General features: G+C 41.3%; 1 protein-coding gene across 6 annotated transcripts in view; it reads right to left on the reverse strand.

Moving 5' to 3' along the window:
- The window catches only part of dnm1a (dynamin 1a), a 68,881-nt gene that overhangs the window by 18,851 nt on the left and 32,572 nt on the right, over positions 1-17,458 (reverse strand). For 4 of the 6 annotated variants that reach the window (XM_049604346.1, XM_049604350.1, XM_049604345.1 and 1 more), the window contains exons 11-15: positions 16,175-16,261; positions 14,923-14,993; positions 14,731-14,782; positions 13,779-13,790; positions 10,713-10,826 (exon numbers count right to left, since the gene is read on the reverse strand). In XM_049604346.1, coding sequence (XP_049460303.1) covers positions 10,713-10,826; positions 13,779-13,790; positions 14,731-14,782; positions 14,923-14,993; positions 16,175-16,261 — 336 coding nt within the window. The remainder of the gene's footprint in view (positions 1-10,712; positions 10,827-13,778; positions 13,791-14,730; positions 14,783-14,922; positions 14,994-16,174; positions 16,262-17,458) is intronic. The other 2 variants (XM_049604348.1, XM_049604347.1) reach the window with 1 other exon arrangement.

Below are 17,458 nucleotides of genomic sequence, written 5' to 3' on the forward strand. Positions count from 1 at the left end.
ATGTGACTGATATATCTAACGGAGTAAAACCCAGAAGAAGAGGCAGTTTCCAGCGACAATCCATGACCATATCTGGCCACAGTGTTTATACCAAAATCTAAAAGAGACAACAATTGCATAATAAGGTGCTTGTACCTCCAGAAAAACACTGAGATCTCCACTTTTAAAAGCTAGTAAGTTAAACATAGTGTAGGTGAAAATGTAGTTAGCTAGCTGACGTTAGCTACCGGTATGCTAATTTTTCATGTGTTAATCTGTGACATTATGATTATGACATTAATTTATCTTGCAGGTCTGCTGGGCTTCTAATTCATTAATCCTTGTTAAAAGGAGTTATGATGTATTCACACTACGAGCAGCGCAACATTGTGACCAGCTATAGCTATCATCGCCAAGTTGCCATTGAAGTGTTGCACAAATGCTTGTTGATGTAGTTATGTCATCATGAGCTTGTGTGTGTCTGCTACTTACAACAAAGCACCTCAAATAAATGTCATCTTAAGTTTGTATATCTATGGTTTTGATCAGTATCTGAGCCCCATTTCAACATCACACTTTGGCGCCCCATCACATCACTATGTGCACCACAATGCTCACAAAGCTAGCAAAGCATGGGCTAACTAAGCTAAATGACACAGTACCACAGCTAGAAACAAAAACAAACGACTGGTTGATGTTTCTACGTGTCATTGGTGTGCTGAAAAAAGTCTAGGCCAAATTAACTTTGACATGTAGCCTGTTGCCGTGTTGCTTGTGGTGTGAACACAGCATTAGGGCTATCAATTCATTAGCCTGTCAAAAGGTTGATCAACAACTAGAGGTTTTGTTATTATTTTGCAAGGGCCTCTTAACAAATATTAAAATGGAAAGTAAATTGTACAGTAGGATTCTCAAATAGTAATTTTTTGCTTTTAATTGAGTCATTCTTTATGTGAGTAATTGTACTTTTACTTGAGCATCAGTAGTCTACCCACCACTGGTTCTAACATGCATTTGTGGAATCACTATAATAGAGGCAAAATTAGAGGAAAACAAGGGAGAGTGTTAGTCCTAATCCTGTTTTACTAACACAATCATTTCATCACAGTCATTTCATCGTCAGAACTGCACGGTCCAAATACAGTCAGACCTAAATTAACTGCTCGAATACTTTTTATAGAACAAGGAACTGCCAGAATATAAAATTTGCACTTCTAAATCAAACTTGTTCTGCACATAACACAGAGGGTGTGTTTGGACTGAGTATATTTTTATGACATGACTGTGCCAGTGGCGGGCAGTTCCAAGGGTGGAGAGGGAATTTTTTTTTTTAACTTTACACATTTACAGTAAATGTGATATTTATAAACATAAAAATATCTCACTTATGTCCAGGTTAAAGGTCAAATTGTAACTCAAGCTGATCATTAAGACAAAAAACAACATATGTATGACAAAAAGTAAAACATAGCTATAAATGTGACACATGCAACATGAGAAAACATTGTTTATAAGCTGTAAGACACACCAAAGTTCATGCCATGTGTTATTAAACACATGCAGGAATCTTTAAATGTCTGTCAATCCTTCTTCAAAGGAGGCAGTGAGCCTGCAGAGTCTCACATACACATGACAAAATTACAAACTGCACACACACGCACACAGGGTGTATACAACTTGCCAAAAGCCATTAAGTGCACAAGTGTGGTTTCTTTTTATCTGTCCTGTGTCTGTTTGGGTCTAATCCCAGCCTTTGTTTCTCTAATGATTTTTGTACTGACATTATGCTCCGGATATGCGAGGAACAATCGGGGGGGAAAAAAAGATAATTTACAGAAAGAAAAACATACATTACTCATTTATCTCATCAGCCAGGCAGGGTAAACTTTGAATTATCCACAAACCACCCTGTGTACCTCCTCGGCCCACTCTGACACGCTGCGGTTGCCACTCATCTCTCGTTTCTCTTGTGCAATCTCTAACCAGCTTTTCAAATGTTTTCTTTTAAAATGAGACGCAGTAATTTATTCATTATTGGTTTGGGTACCGTTGTTAGCATTTTTCCATCATTTGGCCATGTAGTCAGTTCTGTCTGTCTTTGAGTCTGACGTAATAGATTTACATTTAAAGGGCAGCAAAGATAAAGGACCCAACTTGACCATTTCTGTTTATCTGTAAAGGTGTCTTATCACCAGTGTGCGTGTGAGAGAGAAACAGCTGACTGTGCCTGTATTTGAACCATTCAAACTTGATTAAAGAAGGCATTTACACATGAGGGATAACTTTACTATTTCCTTTTACTTTTAACTTCTTCTCCACCACATTTTTGAGGGAAATATTGTACTTTTTCCTGTTCTCTGTATTTCCGAAGTCTTTGAGTTGTTAGCAGTTCCACCAAGGAGACATTGCAACCTTAAACGTCTCACATGGTTTCACATAAATTAATATTTAAGGCCCAAAGAGAAAAAAGTATCCACAATATGTCACAAAAATCAAATACTGGAGAAAATTCAAAGACATAAAAACAACTTTGGGTATTAGAACTTCCTTCTGTACAGTGATACAGTTGGCAGATATGGTGCCGCAAGAATATAGTTCCTACATGAAACTGCTCACAACAAGGTCTGTGGAATATCTTGAGTAACTGTGTCATAATTTCTTTAAAAAGACACTGCTGTTGACTTTTTCAAATTTATTTTTTTTGGCACTTTGAGCACCACAAGCCGAGTGCCATCTAGTTCCATTACCTTAGGGAAAATGATGTATTATTGAGTACATTTTGCTGATAATACTTCTGTACTTTTACTTAAAGCAGACTGAGTAAAAAACAATGTATGGACTCAAACAAAAATAATCCCCCTAAGTCATCACTGATCACCCACTAGAAGTGTGTGGTGGTGTGTTTAGACCCTGCCCTCTGCCTTTATTTTCTCTTTTTATTTTGCTGTGCTCAGGGCGTTTTTGGGCGTCAGCCTTTGGGCAGTGGTGTGTAGCCCCCAGCCACAGCGTGCAGGGTGTGAGGGCTGGACTCTATAAAAACATAACGACCAGGTGCTAGATTGTAAGCATGCATCCAAGAGGAAGCTGCGAAAATGGCCAGACACAGTGCCAGAAAAATGCAAATATAGCAAGGGTAAAAGCCAAGTGGACAAGACTTGTTCAGCCGGGCAGGCGGAGCCAACTTTGAGTGCTGCGTTTACAAACCGCAACAAAAAAATCCCACTTATTTGGCCTTTAGGTGTAATTTTGAACCCAGGACCTTTACCTGTAATGGAGTATTTAGAAATGTATGTATTGTTTGTTTCCTTAACTAAAGAATGTGAAGAGTTCTTTTTGGACTACATCTGAAATACGCTGGACCCCGTCTTCAGTTTTTCATTTCAGCAAAGAAATAATAATGACATGATATTAAGATGGAAAAAGAAAATAAAAACCAAGCTATTTTGTGGTTGACATTCATGTCATCCAACAAGAATGATGGCGATTGTACATGCTATCTCTATCTTGAAAACTATCTGCGGGCTTTTACTGTAACTCGGCTGATTGATGACACTCGCATGAAATACGGGGGATCACATTTTGGGGCTGCCGTTTTTGGGTTTGGCTGGCGTGTTATACACAAATCTAAAGCATGGTCTTCACAAGCTTAGCCTCACCACACTGATGCAAACACACGCAAGATACAATTACACCCACACAAACTGACGGAGTCCTTGCTTTGTGCCGTATCAAAATACAAAGATGGGAAAAACGAAGTCAGAAACTTCATGACAAGACAAAATAACATGGACTCACAGATTACACTGGATGTGTGTGTGTGTGTGTGTGTGTGTGTGTGTGTGTGTGTGTGTGTGTGTGTGTGTGTGTGTGTGTGTGCATAGTTTCTCAGTATTTCTGGCTTTACTGACTAAGAGTTTGAAAAAGAAGCTGCCTGCCTGGTCATCCAAACAGTGGAAACAATGTTGGTGCGACCGCAGCGCTCCCCCCACCCACCCATTAAAATCTTCTCCTTCCAATCCTTTAACTCGAACTGCAACAATCATGAGGATTGATTCTCTTTTCTGGCTTGGTGCTCAGCTGCAGTTTTCGTATTAGTTGAAGCTCCCCAGTCACTGGGCATCATCTCACCTCCTTTTCGCCCCACATTTTTAAGTTGCTTCCTACTTTCATCTCCATTTTCCTCCCCATGTCTCTCACTTTTCCTCCACATCCCTCCATCTCTGCCAGTACTGCTGACTCGTCTCTCCCGGGATTGTGCCTGCTTTGATTTTGGAGCTCAGAAACCATAGCTAAAACAAACACACGTCCTTGGCCACCTCTACACACACACACACACACACACATACACCTGGAAACGCTAGCATTGATTACTCCTGTCTGCCAGCGACAGGAGTTATGTGAGTGTGTGTGGGTGTGTGAAACGAAGAAGGTGAAGGAGGCAAACTTTGACTACTTATGTCTCAACTTTGAATTACTTTTCCTTCTCGTCTACACACACACACACACACACACACACACACACACACACACAACCTCTCTCGCTCTGGTTCTGATTTACCAGTAGTATGTCACCCTTCACCAGCACCCCCCCTCCGTGTATGTGTGTGTGTGTGTATGTGTGTGTGTGTGTGTGTTGGGAAGGCTGCAGAGCTGCATAAAGGGCTCTTTATTCGAGTCGGACAGGGAGAGGAAATCAGCTTTAGAAGTAAAAACAGAGGGAGCAAGAGAGAGATGGAGACCACAGGGCTGCACATCTGGAGTTATTACAAGGCTTCCTCCTGCCTGCCAAGAAAACGCCGACATTCCTGCCCTCACTACAAAGACCATGGAGCCTCTGCTCTCACTCCTACACACACATCCATCACTCAGAAACCACACATACACTCACATGTACCATAAGTAGAGATGTGCACATACAATAAGTGGATGGGATAAACACGCAGGCGCTTTACCAAACACGTATATGCCTCCACGTGAGCGCACAAAAGCAGACGTCCTTCAATCTGCCCACATACGCTTCCACTAAAGCACTCCCTCCCTCAGCAGCAAATCCTTCACTCCCTTTCCAAACTTTACAACGCACACGCCAAATGAGTGCGTCTCACTTCCTGTTCACCTTTGACCTTCCACTTTCTCCCCAAAAGCCAGAGAAGAAAGACAGAAAAAGAGGGGGGCAAAAAAAAAGCCAGACAGAGGGAGGGGAGAGAGGAGAGGAAAAATGGGGGGCCGACGAGCTCCTCCTCCTTCTCTCTCTCCATATCTCCTCTCTCTCTCCTTCCTTTTTCTCCTTCTGTCTCTCGAAGGGGAAACTTGATGGCCAGTCCTTTGCCACGTCGAGCCTCCAGCCGGTCCACCTTGCTTGCTACCAGAGCGCCTTTTTTGCTCCGGGAAGCCTTTGGTAGACAAATCCAAAAGACGCAGAAGTCGCATTAGATCGCCATCAGCCTCTTTTCACCTCAGTGGTGCGGCAGCGTTGATTCCCAAGGACATCGGGAGATGAATCGGGGCTAACAAGTCAGGAAGGAGACAAAACACAAATGAGCCAAGAAGAACAGACATCACTCAAGATAGCGAGACGCGCAGAAGAGAGAGGAGATTGTCAAATCGCAGGTATAACCTCGTTCTGTTTGGCGTTTGTCAAGAAGACAAAAGGTAACATATTCCACTGCTTTGAGAGGTGGTGGGTCAGACTTAGATCTCAACTGACCACAACTATTCACTGCTAGGTTTCCAACCAAGAAAGTTTGAGAACACTTGAAGAGCAAAGCTGGCTTTTGGGAGTTTCATTTTTTTTTAACTGATAGCTTAATCTCAACAGTTTTTTAAACTGTTTAACGTCTTGTGAAATATCCTGGGTTTTATTTACTTTGTTTTGGCCTGGGGGTCAACGAGGACAAACCAAGTTCAGGTTGTACAAATTTGTGGTAAATGGGGTATGACCTCTTTGTGTGCGTTTATACATTTGCACTCTCTGTATGTTGCCTGCTTTGATTCATTTTCAGCAATGCAAAACACATGGCACTTGGGGGTTTTTTTGCAACAAAATATTTGCAGATTGAAGAAAATGAATGAATAATTGAAAACTTGACCAAAAATATCCTAAATAATACACAGAATACAGTGAATAACCATCAGATTTATTCAATTTTTTTTTAAGCTTCAATGTGTCTTGAGTTGTTGGCAAAAATGCATTTCTGCGTCTGGTGTCTCTCCTCCAGAGCTGCGTCTGGAATGCTGCTGCTCACAGCGGGAAACAGGAGGGAATGTCGTTGAATCTGCCAATCAGTGGCTATCACCTCTGTCTAACCTCTCCTCCTCCTCCACCACCTCCTCCTCCTCCTACTCCTTCACCTCCCTGCCGGGCCCCTTCATCCATCCCTCACATGCTGTTTCTCCTTTAGCCGCACAATCAGCCTCATCAGCACTTTGTAGCACACCGACTATGAGAGCAGAAGGAGCCGGAAGATACTGGAGTCACAGTGAGTATAGTTGTCAGAGTGTGTGTGAAACAGCATCTTCATTCTGCTTGGCATGAGTAAAACCTTCTCCACAGCAGCATCCTCCAGTTGCCCAGCCCGCCTGCCCAGTGTTCAGACTACCTGTTCAGGAAGTAGTGGTTGTACAGTAGTCTGCACATTGGTTAGGCTGGCCGGGGAAGCACGGGACGACTCGCAGTGGCCGAAATAGGGACAAGAAAGGGAGCAAGAGTGCTCCAGAGGGCATCCAGCAGGCACAAGCACATTAGGCTGTGGGAACACACAGCACCACCCTAAGTCCATCTGGACAAGCCCGGGCACAACCCTAAATAAAGCACCCAAAGGCTCCACCACAGAGGTCTGGCACTCGCTTATTCTGGATTTATGAGTGACGGATACATGAGTCCCGATTTTTTTTTTTCCAACGGTTTGAGACATAGTTGTTTGTCTTGCTTTATATATATTTATAAACCTATATATTTGTATTGTTTGATTTGTCATTGAACCAAGAGTGAAATCTGATGAAGATGAAACTGTAAAAATAGTTTAAAACAGTTGAAATAAAGATGACTGGATATCTATTTGACATTGTTTCTCTTTTTCTTTCCTCAAACAAATTACACAGTCACAGAAATTAAACAAATAGTATCCCCAACATTTTTAATGTCATATTGGCCAACTGAATCTCATTCATATAAATAAAAGTGATGGTTGCATGACATTCCCAGCATGTTGTTTATTTTTCTACAAAACCAAAAGATCAAGCTGAAAACTAAAACCCCCCAAAAATTCAACCACACAGAAGAAATGAACACTTACCCAAAAAGATAACTAAAACACACAGTAACCCCCCTGCATCTCACTGCGCTCCTGACCAAAATGTACAATTACGTCTCTGCCTTCCCTGCACCAACTTTACCTCAAATGACCATGTAATGTCCAGAGAGGCAGGAAGCCACCGTACAAAAATGCTGAAAGAGAAGCCACTCTGTCATTGTCTGTTCGCCATTTTTACGAGTCTTTGTATAGCCCTCCTAAAAAAAGACAAAAAAAACTGTTTGCGGCTTTAGTGTTTGTAGGTGACGTCATGTGAAGCGCTACAAGTTTAGCTAAGACCCCCTGCCTTGTTTTCCATTATGTTTTGTTTTCTAGCTCTTCACCGGGGCCGCAGTTTGTCTTCCAGCCCGCCTGTCTTTGATAAAGCAAACCCACAGCGTACCATTTTGAACTCCCTCTCCCTCTCAAATACACAAAAGCAAAGTAGAGGGCAGGAACGTTCACACGGTGTCCCATCACAGAGCATCGTCTGCAGGAATGAAAACCGCAAACCAACCTGTTTCCATTTAGAGCCCTGCCACCATGTCGCAGCCTCAGGAACATGCACACACATCGGTCCACGCACATACACATAGGCGCGCGCGCACACACACACACACACACACACACACACACACACACACACACACACACACACTGTATGGCAGACATGTTTCTGGTGAATGCGTTGAAAGCAGCAGTCTGCTGTTTCCCCCCAGGATGTTTACAGCCGGGATCACCAGGCGGGTCTGGCTTTCTGGCAGCTTTACAGCAGGAGCAGGGAAACCCGGGCAGACACGCACACACACACACACACACACACACACACACACACACACACACACACACACACACACACAGAGCCAAAAGGGGCACCCAGTGAAAATACAGCCGCTGAAAGGACAGCTAGGTAATATCTAGAACTTGTCTATATGTGTGTGTGTGTCTGTGTGACAGGTAAAAATGTCTCAGTGTATGCATTTGATTATAAGAATATATGAATATCACATGTGCCGGCAGTCTATAAGATCACAGTCGTGTGGGTTTTTTTTACTGTACATTTTTGTTTTCTTTTCAACCATTTTTTCTCCATTCACATCTCCCTCCCTCTCTTTCTGCTTTGGGAAGCCATAAGCTACAGAGGAGCCTGATTCAAAGAATTGGCATGTCCTGTGGTAATACAGACCAGAGGGTTTCTAGGCACACACACACACACACACACACACACACACACATATGCACACACATGCACACTAACCAAAACATCCTGGCACCACTAGTTGGGTTGAAAGTTATTATTAGTGTCTGGGGGTGGTGTGTGCATGTGTGTTTCTCTGAATGTGTGTGTGTAACCAGGCTGCGGCAAGGGTTTTCCCCATGACGAGAGGCAGTCAATAAAACGGTGCTGCGCTGTTTTGCAAGTTGGTGTCAAGAAATTAATGTGTCTGTATGTAAATGCACGAAAAGATGCAAAAAAAAAAGACATTTCTTTCTCTCTGCAGGGAGTGATACCTGTTTTTTATTTTAAACATAAAACAGTTTCCAACTTTGTATCAACTGTGTGTATTTTGGCAAGTATCCACCCAGGTGCACATGTGAGTATAAGCCCTCATGAGTGCTCTAACCTCTAGTGTGCGTGTGCTCGTGTGACTGGACTATATAAAAATGTTCAGCTTGGATAGAAAACAAAATGGAAAGTTTCTCTTTTTTCTTTCTTTTTTAAAAAAAAAAAAAAAAAAAAAAAAGTCATTTGCAGTACCCTTCAGCCTCTCCGCTGAGCTTTAACACCGGCACCATGTGTTGGTTTTGGGTCTCCCAGCACCCTCGCTGTACCATGTTCAAATAAATATACAGTACAATAGGCGAGGAAAAGAAGGAGGGTGGGGACAGGGGAGAAGGAGAGGGTGACAAGGAAAGAGTGAGGCAGAAAGAGAATGGAGAGATGGAATGATGAGAGGGGAGGATGAAGAAGAGTTTCCTCTGGTTTGGGGATAAACCTTTGAGGATGTGTAAGGGAGCAATGGGAAATGAGGGCAGGAAAAAGGTATAAAGGGAGGATATAGAGGCAAAATGTCCACCCAAGCCCTTTCTCCTCTTTCTCCTCCTCCCTCCTTCCTCCTCTGAGCCCCCACCCCCACATCTCCTCCCCACTTTCTCTCCCTTCACATGGTCCTTGTTACTCCTGCTGCTAACCAGCTAACAAGAGACACTCCTGCCTCCTCCCCTCTCCTCCCCGACAATCCAGTCTCTTACTCCGTGCCCCTTCTTTGAAATGAAGTAAGTTTATTAGAAGTGTGTGTGTGTGTGTGTGTGTGTGTGTAATTGGGAACAGGGCAGGGCAGGGGGCTCTGGTATGCACATGTGTGTGCCAGCTTCGGTGTCTAACATGCTGGGGGGTCTTGACTCTTTGTAAAGGGCCTTCTCAATGCTACACAAACACACACACACACACTTATGTCAGTGAGCAGAGCGGCTGTGGCTAAGTCCTGGAGACAGCGAGACTGTGGCTAACTCCTAATAGTTCTGCAAAGCATCATGGGACACCGCTCTGACCAGTCGACCCAGTAACAAAGCATGCTGGGTCATACTGTCTCAGTGTGCAGAGGACCAGCAGTCTATTTGGCCAGCGGGAGGAGCTGGAATGAATTATGGACCAGAAAGTGGAAAAGAAATTCATGCTCATGGGGAAGAACTGAAATAATTCTCATGGTATTGTGATTTATTGGAAAATATTATAAAAGCGCTGCTGTTAAAATGGGACGCAAAGTTTTTAGGCGATGATGTCTCAGGTTGTGTGGTAAAAATGTACATAACTCTCACAATAAAATGTAACGTCCAAGTACAGTACACAGTTTTAGTCAGATCACAAGATTACACAACAGTCATTTTAATGACAATTTAGCTGTTGAAAATCACTAGGTTGCACGAATGATTGTGAAATCATGTGTTTTGCTATATCCCCCGCAAAAATTCCCTGAACAACAGCAACAACATAAAAAACTTTCTGAAAACTTGAGCCTAATTTTAAGACTGCTCTGACAGAATTACACTTGACCAACATTAATCACAATAATAAAAGACACCTTGTTCCTGTCGCAGTTGATTCTACTGAGTTCCTTCTTTTCCATTTATATGACAAAGGGTGTTATTTTGCCAAGCAGTACCATCCTGCAACAAACTTGTGTGCTGTCTTATTATTTTAACATTTTCTGATGCTGTTTTGTTCTTTGGACAACACTACAAAGCAGCTAAACAAATGCTAGCTGTGAGTTTGACTGATGTACTGAAAATTCAACTGGAAGCTCTCTGACTAATGGTTCACAATATCAGATTCAACACACTGCGCCTGCGGCTCTGAGCGCTTAAGTGTGCAAATACATAAATTTGCAGGTGCAAACAATCATAATTTTGCATTGATTTGGTGTGTGAACAGTGTCTCACCTCATCGTCTTTATACCAGGACAGAGATTCTGCGGTGAGGACAAACCAGTACTCCTTGGCTCCTCCCTTCATGATGCCGATGTTGTTGATGGTCAGCCAGCCCTTCCTGATCACCTGAGAGACACACAGACAAACAGAGAATGAAGAAAATCATTATATAACATACAAGATGCATTTCTACAGACAGTTCACTAACTTACAGGGACAATCCATGCCAAAATCAAAAATACATATTTTTGGTCAAATTGTTTTTGAAGATATCCGCTGTAGAGATGTCTCACATCTCTACAGTGGATATCTCCAACACCCGGCAACTCACACCACAATCTAGATTGATTAATAGCACCACAGGTAAGAGGAAAAAGTATTTTTGATTTTGGGGTGAACTGTCCCTTTAACTCCATATTTGTCAGCCTGTGTGTGTAACACATATACGTTTCTTCACTAACATGTATTGTCAATGCTTCTAGTGGAGATAAGAAGCGACTGCCACAAACAACAGCAGGGTGACGCTCACCTACATGACCAAACACATTCCTCACACTCCTTTATCTTTTCTTTTTTTCTCTCTTGTATTTCATTCTCTCCACAAAACAGAAACTATAGACACATACAGTACATGGTGTGCGTGTTATTTACCTTGAACCGATCGCTAACTCCTCTCTCCGGCTGAATGAGAATGTGGAGAGAATGTTACAAAGCTACGCCATTTAGTGAAGGCCAAGATTTACACAGGGTTGTTCAGGTACCAGCACATTACAGCTGGCTGCTGGGACGGCAGCAAGGTGACAGCAAGCAGGGTGGGGGGGCAAGGGAGGTAAGGAGGCTACAACAGGGACGGCCCATGTCAAATTTTTTAAAGACCATGCAGTGTAATGCAAGAGCCAGACTGTATTATATTGTATGTGCTTTTTGAAGAGAAGGGATCAAATTCCGGAGGGCTGAACCTATCAAAATCCAGTGCTGTTTAATTTTCAGCTGTTGTTTTTAGAGTATTCTCCCTATAAGTATAATACTTTTTTTTAATTATGTGTTATCATGCTCTGATAATTAATTTTCTCTCAAGTCATTTTTTTTCCCAAACCAATAATGTCATATATACTCTACATCTAATGTTTCACTTATGACAAACACAACAAATCTAGCCTCAGAGAGTTTTCTAATCTGGACAACATACAACACTCTCTATTCTTAGACCCTCAACTGGGTAAGGAAAAAATTTAAAAAACAAATACAACCTGAATTAAAAGATCTGAAGAAAATCAACCTATACGTTTATATTCCTGTGGATCTTCATTACATAATGCCCTGTCATTCAGAACATATTTTCGGTATCTTTAGAGAGTTTCAGATCTGGACTGGAAATTAAGATAAAGTTTTTTGGGATTGAACAAAACTTGGCTATACATCAGCATGTTAGGGTTACTGTAGGTTAAAAAAAAGAATACAGAGTCAGGGTAAGGGGTTAATACTCTTCTCTTCTTAAAAATAAAGAAGAATTTTCATGATTAAATGGGTAAATTTACAAAAAAAACAAAACCCTCAACCTAAATCAAAATGTACTGCCAGAAAGTCAGGTGACATAGCAGAAAAAGCAACGTTAGCTGAATAAAATCATGTCACATTTTGACATTGCCACGAAGCCCAAGACAGACGTCTAGGCAATGACCAGGTAACGTCCCAGACGTTAGCACAACCTTCATTTTGTAACTATTTTTGAACCATACCAGGACATCTTGATTGGACATTCAAACGGTCCAATCCAAGTCCTGTGCTTGGCCCAGTTCATGTGCACAGTGTGCATTCAGCAGCTTTATGCATCCTTAAAACTGAAAATATTAAGGCAGCTGTGTCTAAAAATACTATGCTGACATCAACTCACATGGGAGACTAACCCCGGTCTCCTGGGTAGAAGTCGTGTACTTGACCCATTTATCCACCGAGACATCCTCCCTACAAGAAATCTGTCGCTCTCTATACTACATCACCTGACTTTGTGGCAGCAAATTTGTGAGTTTTCAGAGAATATCCAGTGGTTTTTTTTTTTTTTGTTTTTTTTTTTTGTAAATTTATAACTTAAATCTCGGAAAATTTTCTTGGAATATTACTCAATATTTATTTTTTCCCCTACAATGGCCCTAATACTGTTATAAACTGATGATCAAGCAGGATTTGAGAGATTAAATAAGATGCATATTTGCTGATAGATCCATAAATTAGGGTTTTAGGGAGTCCCACAGTTGTCAATACAGAGGTCAGAAGGGTTGTTAAATCAGGAGAACAGAAGCCGTGGGGCCAACTATGTCCATCTGCAAACAGGAAGTGAAGATCACCACTTTGTTTATTATGTGCTCCTGGCCTTTGACCCCCAATCTGGGTGGTTGTTATTACAACTGACAACTATGGAGGTGATATAATGTCTAGCACACTGCAGGTCTTCATTCCCCCTGGATGTCTGCGTCTTTGGATGAATTGGGCAGAGGCAGGGAATAAAAGAAGGGGCAAGAAAGAGGAAGTCTGGTGATGTGTCAATAAAAATGTTTCATAATTGTCTCCAAGAAAAGGAAAATCTCTTTGGTCTCCTCTTTCAAATGCAGTTCAAGAGCAGATGAGTGACTTGCTCTTTATCTAGTTCAGACTACTGCTGGGGGGCTTCTCCTCACCACCAAAGCAAACTGGCTTCAGTGTTCAGCATCTTCAAATGGAGCCTTTCAACACAGTGTTTTAGAATACATTTCTCATCCTGAAGTGTAAGTGTGTGTCTGAGTGTAAGTGTGTGTGCCTGCAGGGAGGGCACAGCTGAAAAAGAGAGGAAAGGGCAGCAGCCAAGCATCCCCCCACCACAGCCACCTGCCCGTCTGGAAGTTAGTGTGAAGCTCATTTCAAACACTCATGAATCCACCATCAACTACAATCCAGCACACATAAAAGACACACATATCGATACAAGTATCCTAACATATGCAGAGAATAAACATGAGCACAAACGCACGAAAGCCCACCTGCAGACATGCGCAGAATCAAACACACACTCACACTTCAAGCACACTCACACACACTACTCACCATGATCTCATCCTGAAGCAGAAAAGCCACAGAGAGGAGGAGAAAGAGGACGAGACACAGCAAAAGGAGAAATCAATCAGAGGAAACAAAATGACAGACACCAAAAAAACAAGAGCTGAAGAGAAAAAGACTGAAGAATAAAAGGCGAGATCTACAAGCTTTCAGAGAGGAAAAGACAGAATGTAAATCATGCAAAATCTGTGTTTAGTTTTACTTTAAATGTTTTGGCACTGATCTGACATAGTGACGTAATCTGCAGTAGCCAGTTATTATATGTTTGTCAGTCATAATAGTGTGTTTTTCTGTCTATTATTGAGCACACAGCTAAAAAAAATTGTGTTCACAAATTTAAATTAAGTTGTGCAGAAAGTAAAGCCATGCAAGAGGATACCATGAGATGTTGTAGATTATATTTATTTTTTGATTATCTAACATTGTGATCATTTTTAAAACATTTCCTTAATTAAAAAAACACCGATGTATTGCATAATTGTCTGTCTCTGTGTGTATTTTGACGCAGTTCGAGATCCAGATGGAGATTTAAAATTTCAAACCCTTTTCCGTTATTAAAATGACAGATTTCATAGACCTTGCCAGAGGTATTTGAGCGCTCTCTACTTGATATTAATAATTTTGTTTGGTCTGTCTGTGACTTCCACCAAAAGGCAGAGCTCTTTCAAGATCTGACAACTGTTGTCCATTAGTGTGTACAGCAGCCGCACAGGGCTGCATTGTGTAAGATATGGACCGTTGCCCAGGGTAACAAGATACTATATAGCTGTGCTACATTTAGCATGGACAAAACAGAGAGCTGAGTGCTAACAGAATAAAGCCTTAGGGAAAGACTGTATGAAGTTCAGATGTCATGTCGCTGGCCAACAGACTGCATGAGTTCAGTCTGTGCTGTACTGTAATCTGTCAAATAGAGGTGACGGTGTACGCTCAACAGTACCTGGTTGCCAGCTGTTTTTTTCTTGTTCATTTGGTTGATCCTCTGCTGAGCGCTGCACAACACAAACACATCAGGAGATACTGGATTCAGGCTTTTAAACTGTGTCATGAACTGGTAAATCTCTACACACTAAACACTGCAGTGACTGCCAATCTTTATACTCTATAATGGAAAAGAAAAACAGAAACTCACTTGGCAAATCCGATGAAGTCCTCATGGTTGGTGTTCATGTAGGACAACTCAATGTCTATCAACAGCAACACCTGAACAGAGAGGGAGAGAAAGAGGTTATCAATGAATGCCATTGTATTGATAATATTTTAGAGATCCAGCTCAGGGTATTCATAGCGTCCCAGGATTTTTTTTTAGTTTCATTGTGCTAAACTGACATTCATTATTTTGGAGTGCCTTTGCATCAGAGTATTGTTGCAATGCTATCATTAAAAAACTAAGTAACTTTATTTTTGTTTGTATAATGCTCCTTTTAATTTTCCACCATTTTTATTCCATTACGTGTAAAATTTTCTTTTCTAAACTTTTCATAACTGTAATGGAGAACAGCGGCACTTCCTACGATGAAAAATCCTCAGTAAAAGCTTATAAACCAAAATCTTCACAACTAGACACGTTACAGCAGGAATATGATCCGATATCAGAAAGAAATTTACAACATCGGTGTAGATAGTTGTGCTTTTACACTGTTTTGATCATAAAGCGTTGCCATACATAGCCTGAGTCTCGCGAGATGTGTAGACATAATCTCATTTGGTTGACGATGTGCTGTCATGGTAACTAAAACATATCCTCCTGGTTAATTCCTAATGTTCATGTAGATAAACGTTAAGCTGGACATTCAGCATGGTTTTGAGTCAATGAAACGACAATTGGCAACCTCAGTTACACATTTTTTCAGCATTAGTAGCTACATGTAGCAGTGTAACATACTTGTAGCCAGGGAATAACTGTAATGGAATATAGCTGCACTTTTTACAGTGGAAAAAACATCAATAATAGCTTTTAAACAAAACCAGCATGATTAATATTAGCAACCATTAAGATTACATGTTTCCCCGATGTTAGCATATAACTACATGTAGCAGTTAAGGCTACGTGATGTAAACACTTGCAGTAGCGTGACAGGAGCAGCTGATCATATAGACGTCCGTCACAATCTGACATCAGTTTGTCGTGAAAGTAGACGAATCAGATTCAGAACAGTCTGAAGTCTGAGGTCTTTGCTTACAGGAATTATTTTCAGATATGTTTACATCATGACTTGAAACTTGAAATGTTGAATACAAACATCCATCATTGTAATATTATATATGTAACAGAAATAAGGAAAAGCGCAATAGGTCTCCTTTAACTTCATCCTTATTTTATACAAGTAAAACCATGAACCACTCACTTTCGTACTGTGTGTGTAATATTTTTTGTGTGTTACCTGGTTCTTAGTTCGGCTTTCTCTGTCCCTGATGTGGTGGGTGACGATTCTCTCCATCTCCTCTCGCAACATGGGATACTGAGCCAGCTGCGAGCACAGAGCACAGTGTGTAGGTAGCAAACACACACACACACACACACACACACACACACACACACACCTCAGTTGTAACAAATCTACGTACAAGCTTCAGTAAACCACTAAATTTCTCATCTCACTGAACCACAACACACAGTCCCACCAATACAACAAAAAACGTTACAAAAACAGAATTAGACATGTTCTGAGGATTTTATCCCAGACTCAGCTCTACTCTCTGCACACCCTGACCAGTGGGTGGATTTGAGTTAAGAGCGGATTTTATGTGCAAGATGTCCATTTGTTGCCAATATGGAACAAATGCAGAAAAATAGTGCAAAGTCTGTGATATTACCACACAAACACAGAATAAACAATGTTTCTGGCAGAAAAGCTTCCTTTTCCCAGCACACTGTGGGTCTTTTTTCCATGAGCTCATTGCAAACCCACAAACGCAGACATTGGTGGGCCTCCAATGTGACACAAACACATTTGGAGAAGTGTGAGGAAAGAAGAAAAATCAAAATCCAAATCACAGCGCAAGAAAGAAAAATGTACACTGTTTTTTTTTTCTTTTTTTTTTTTTCTTTGCAAGTTACAATGCATCTCTCATGTCTGTCAGATGGTCTGGTGAGTGAAGCGGATATCAATAGACCTCTTTCTGGTTCCCAAGTTGATTTACTGCTTCCTGGGTTTGGTCCAATTACAAAGCAGACGACGTCCATAATGAATAGATGCTTCATAATAATGGGACAGGCTGTTGGGATGAATGTCAGTCTAATTACTGGCATTACAGGGTGTGTTTCTCACATTGTACTTTGCTGGAAATGTTACAAATTGAAACCGTATCAAACATTAATTGTCCAGTCAGCAACAGTAACTAGGCACAGTAAGCTGCAGTCAGGGCAATGACTCTACAGTATATATGTATATATAAAGAATGTGGAGGGTCAGGTCTTTTTTTATCACTTTTCCAAAACTAAAGACACAAGAAGAGTGTAAGGGGTTTTAAAAAAGTGTGTTTGCCTGCTCTCACATAAGCCATAAACATTAGCACACATGGCTAAGTAGCTTGCTACCTTCAGTCATTCATTAGAGTAACACTAGCACTTCAGAAGAAAAAACAATTAAGAGGAGGAAGCTTTATTTTGCATTTTGAGAATAAAATGCTCAAATGCTGGGACTAAAATTTCAAGATTACTCATC

The sequence above is a fragment of the Epinephelus fuscoguttatus genome, linkage group LG18 (assembly GCF_011397635.1).
Source record: "Epinephelus fuscoguttatus linkage group LG18, E.fuscoguttatus.final_Chr_v1".
Taxonomy (NCBI): domain Eukaryota; kingdom Metazoa; phylum Chordata; class Actinopteri; order Perciformes; family Serranidae; genus Epinephelus; species Epinephelus fuscoguttatus.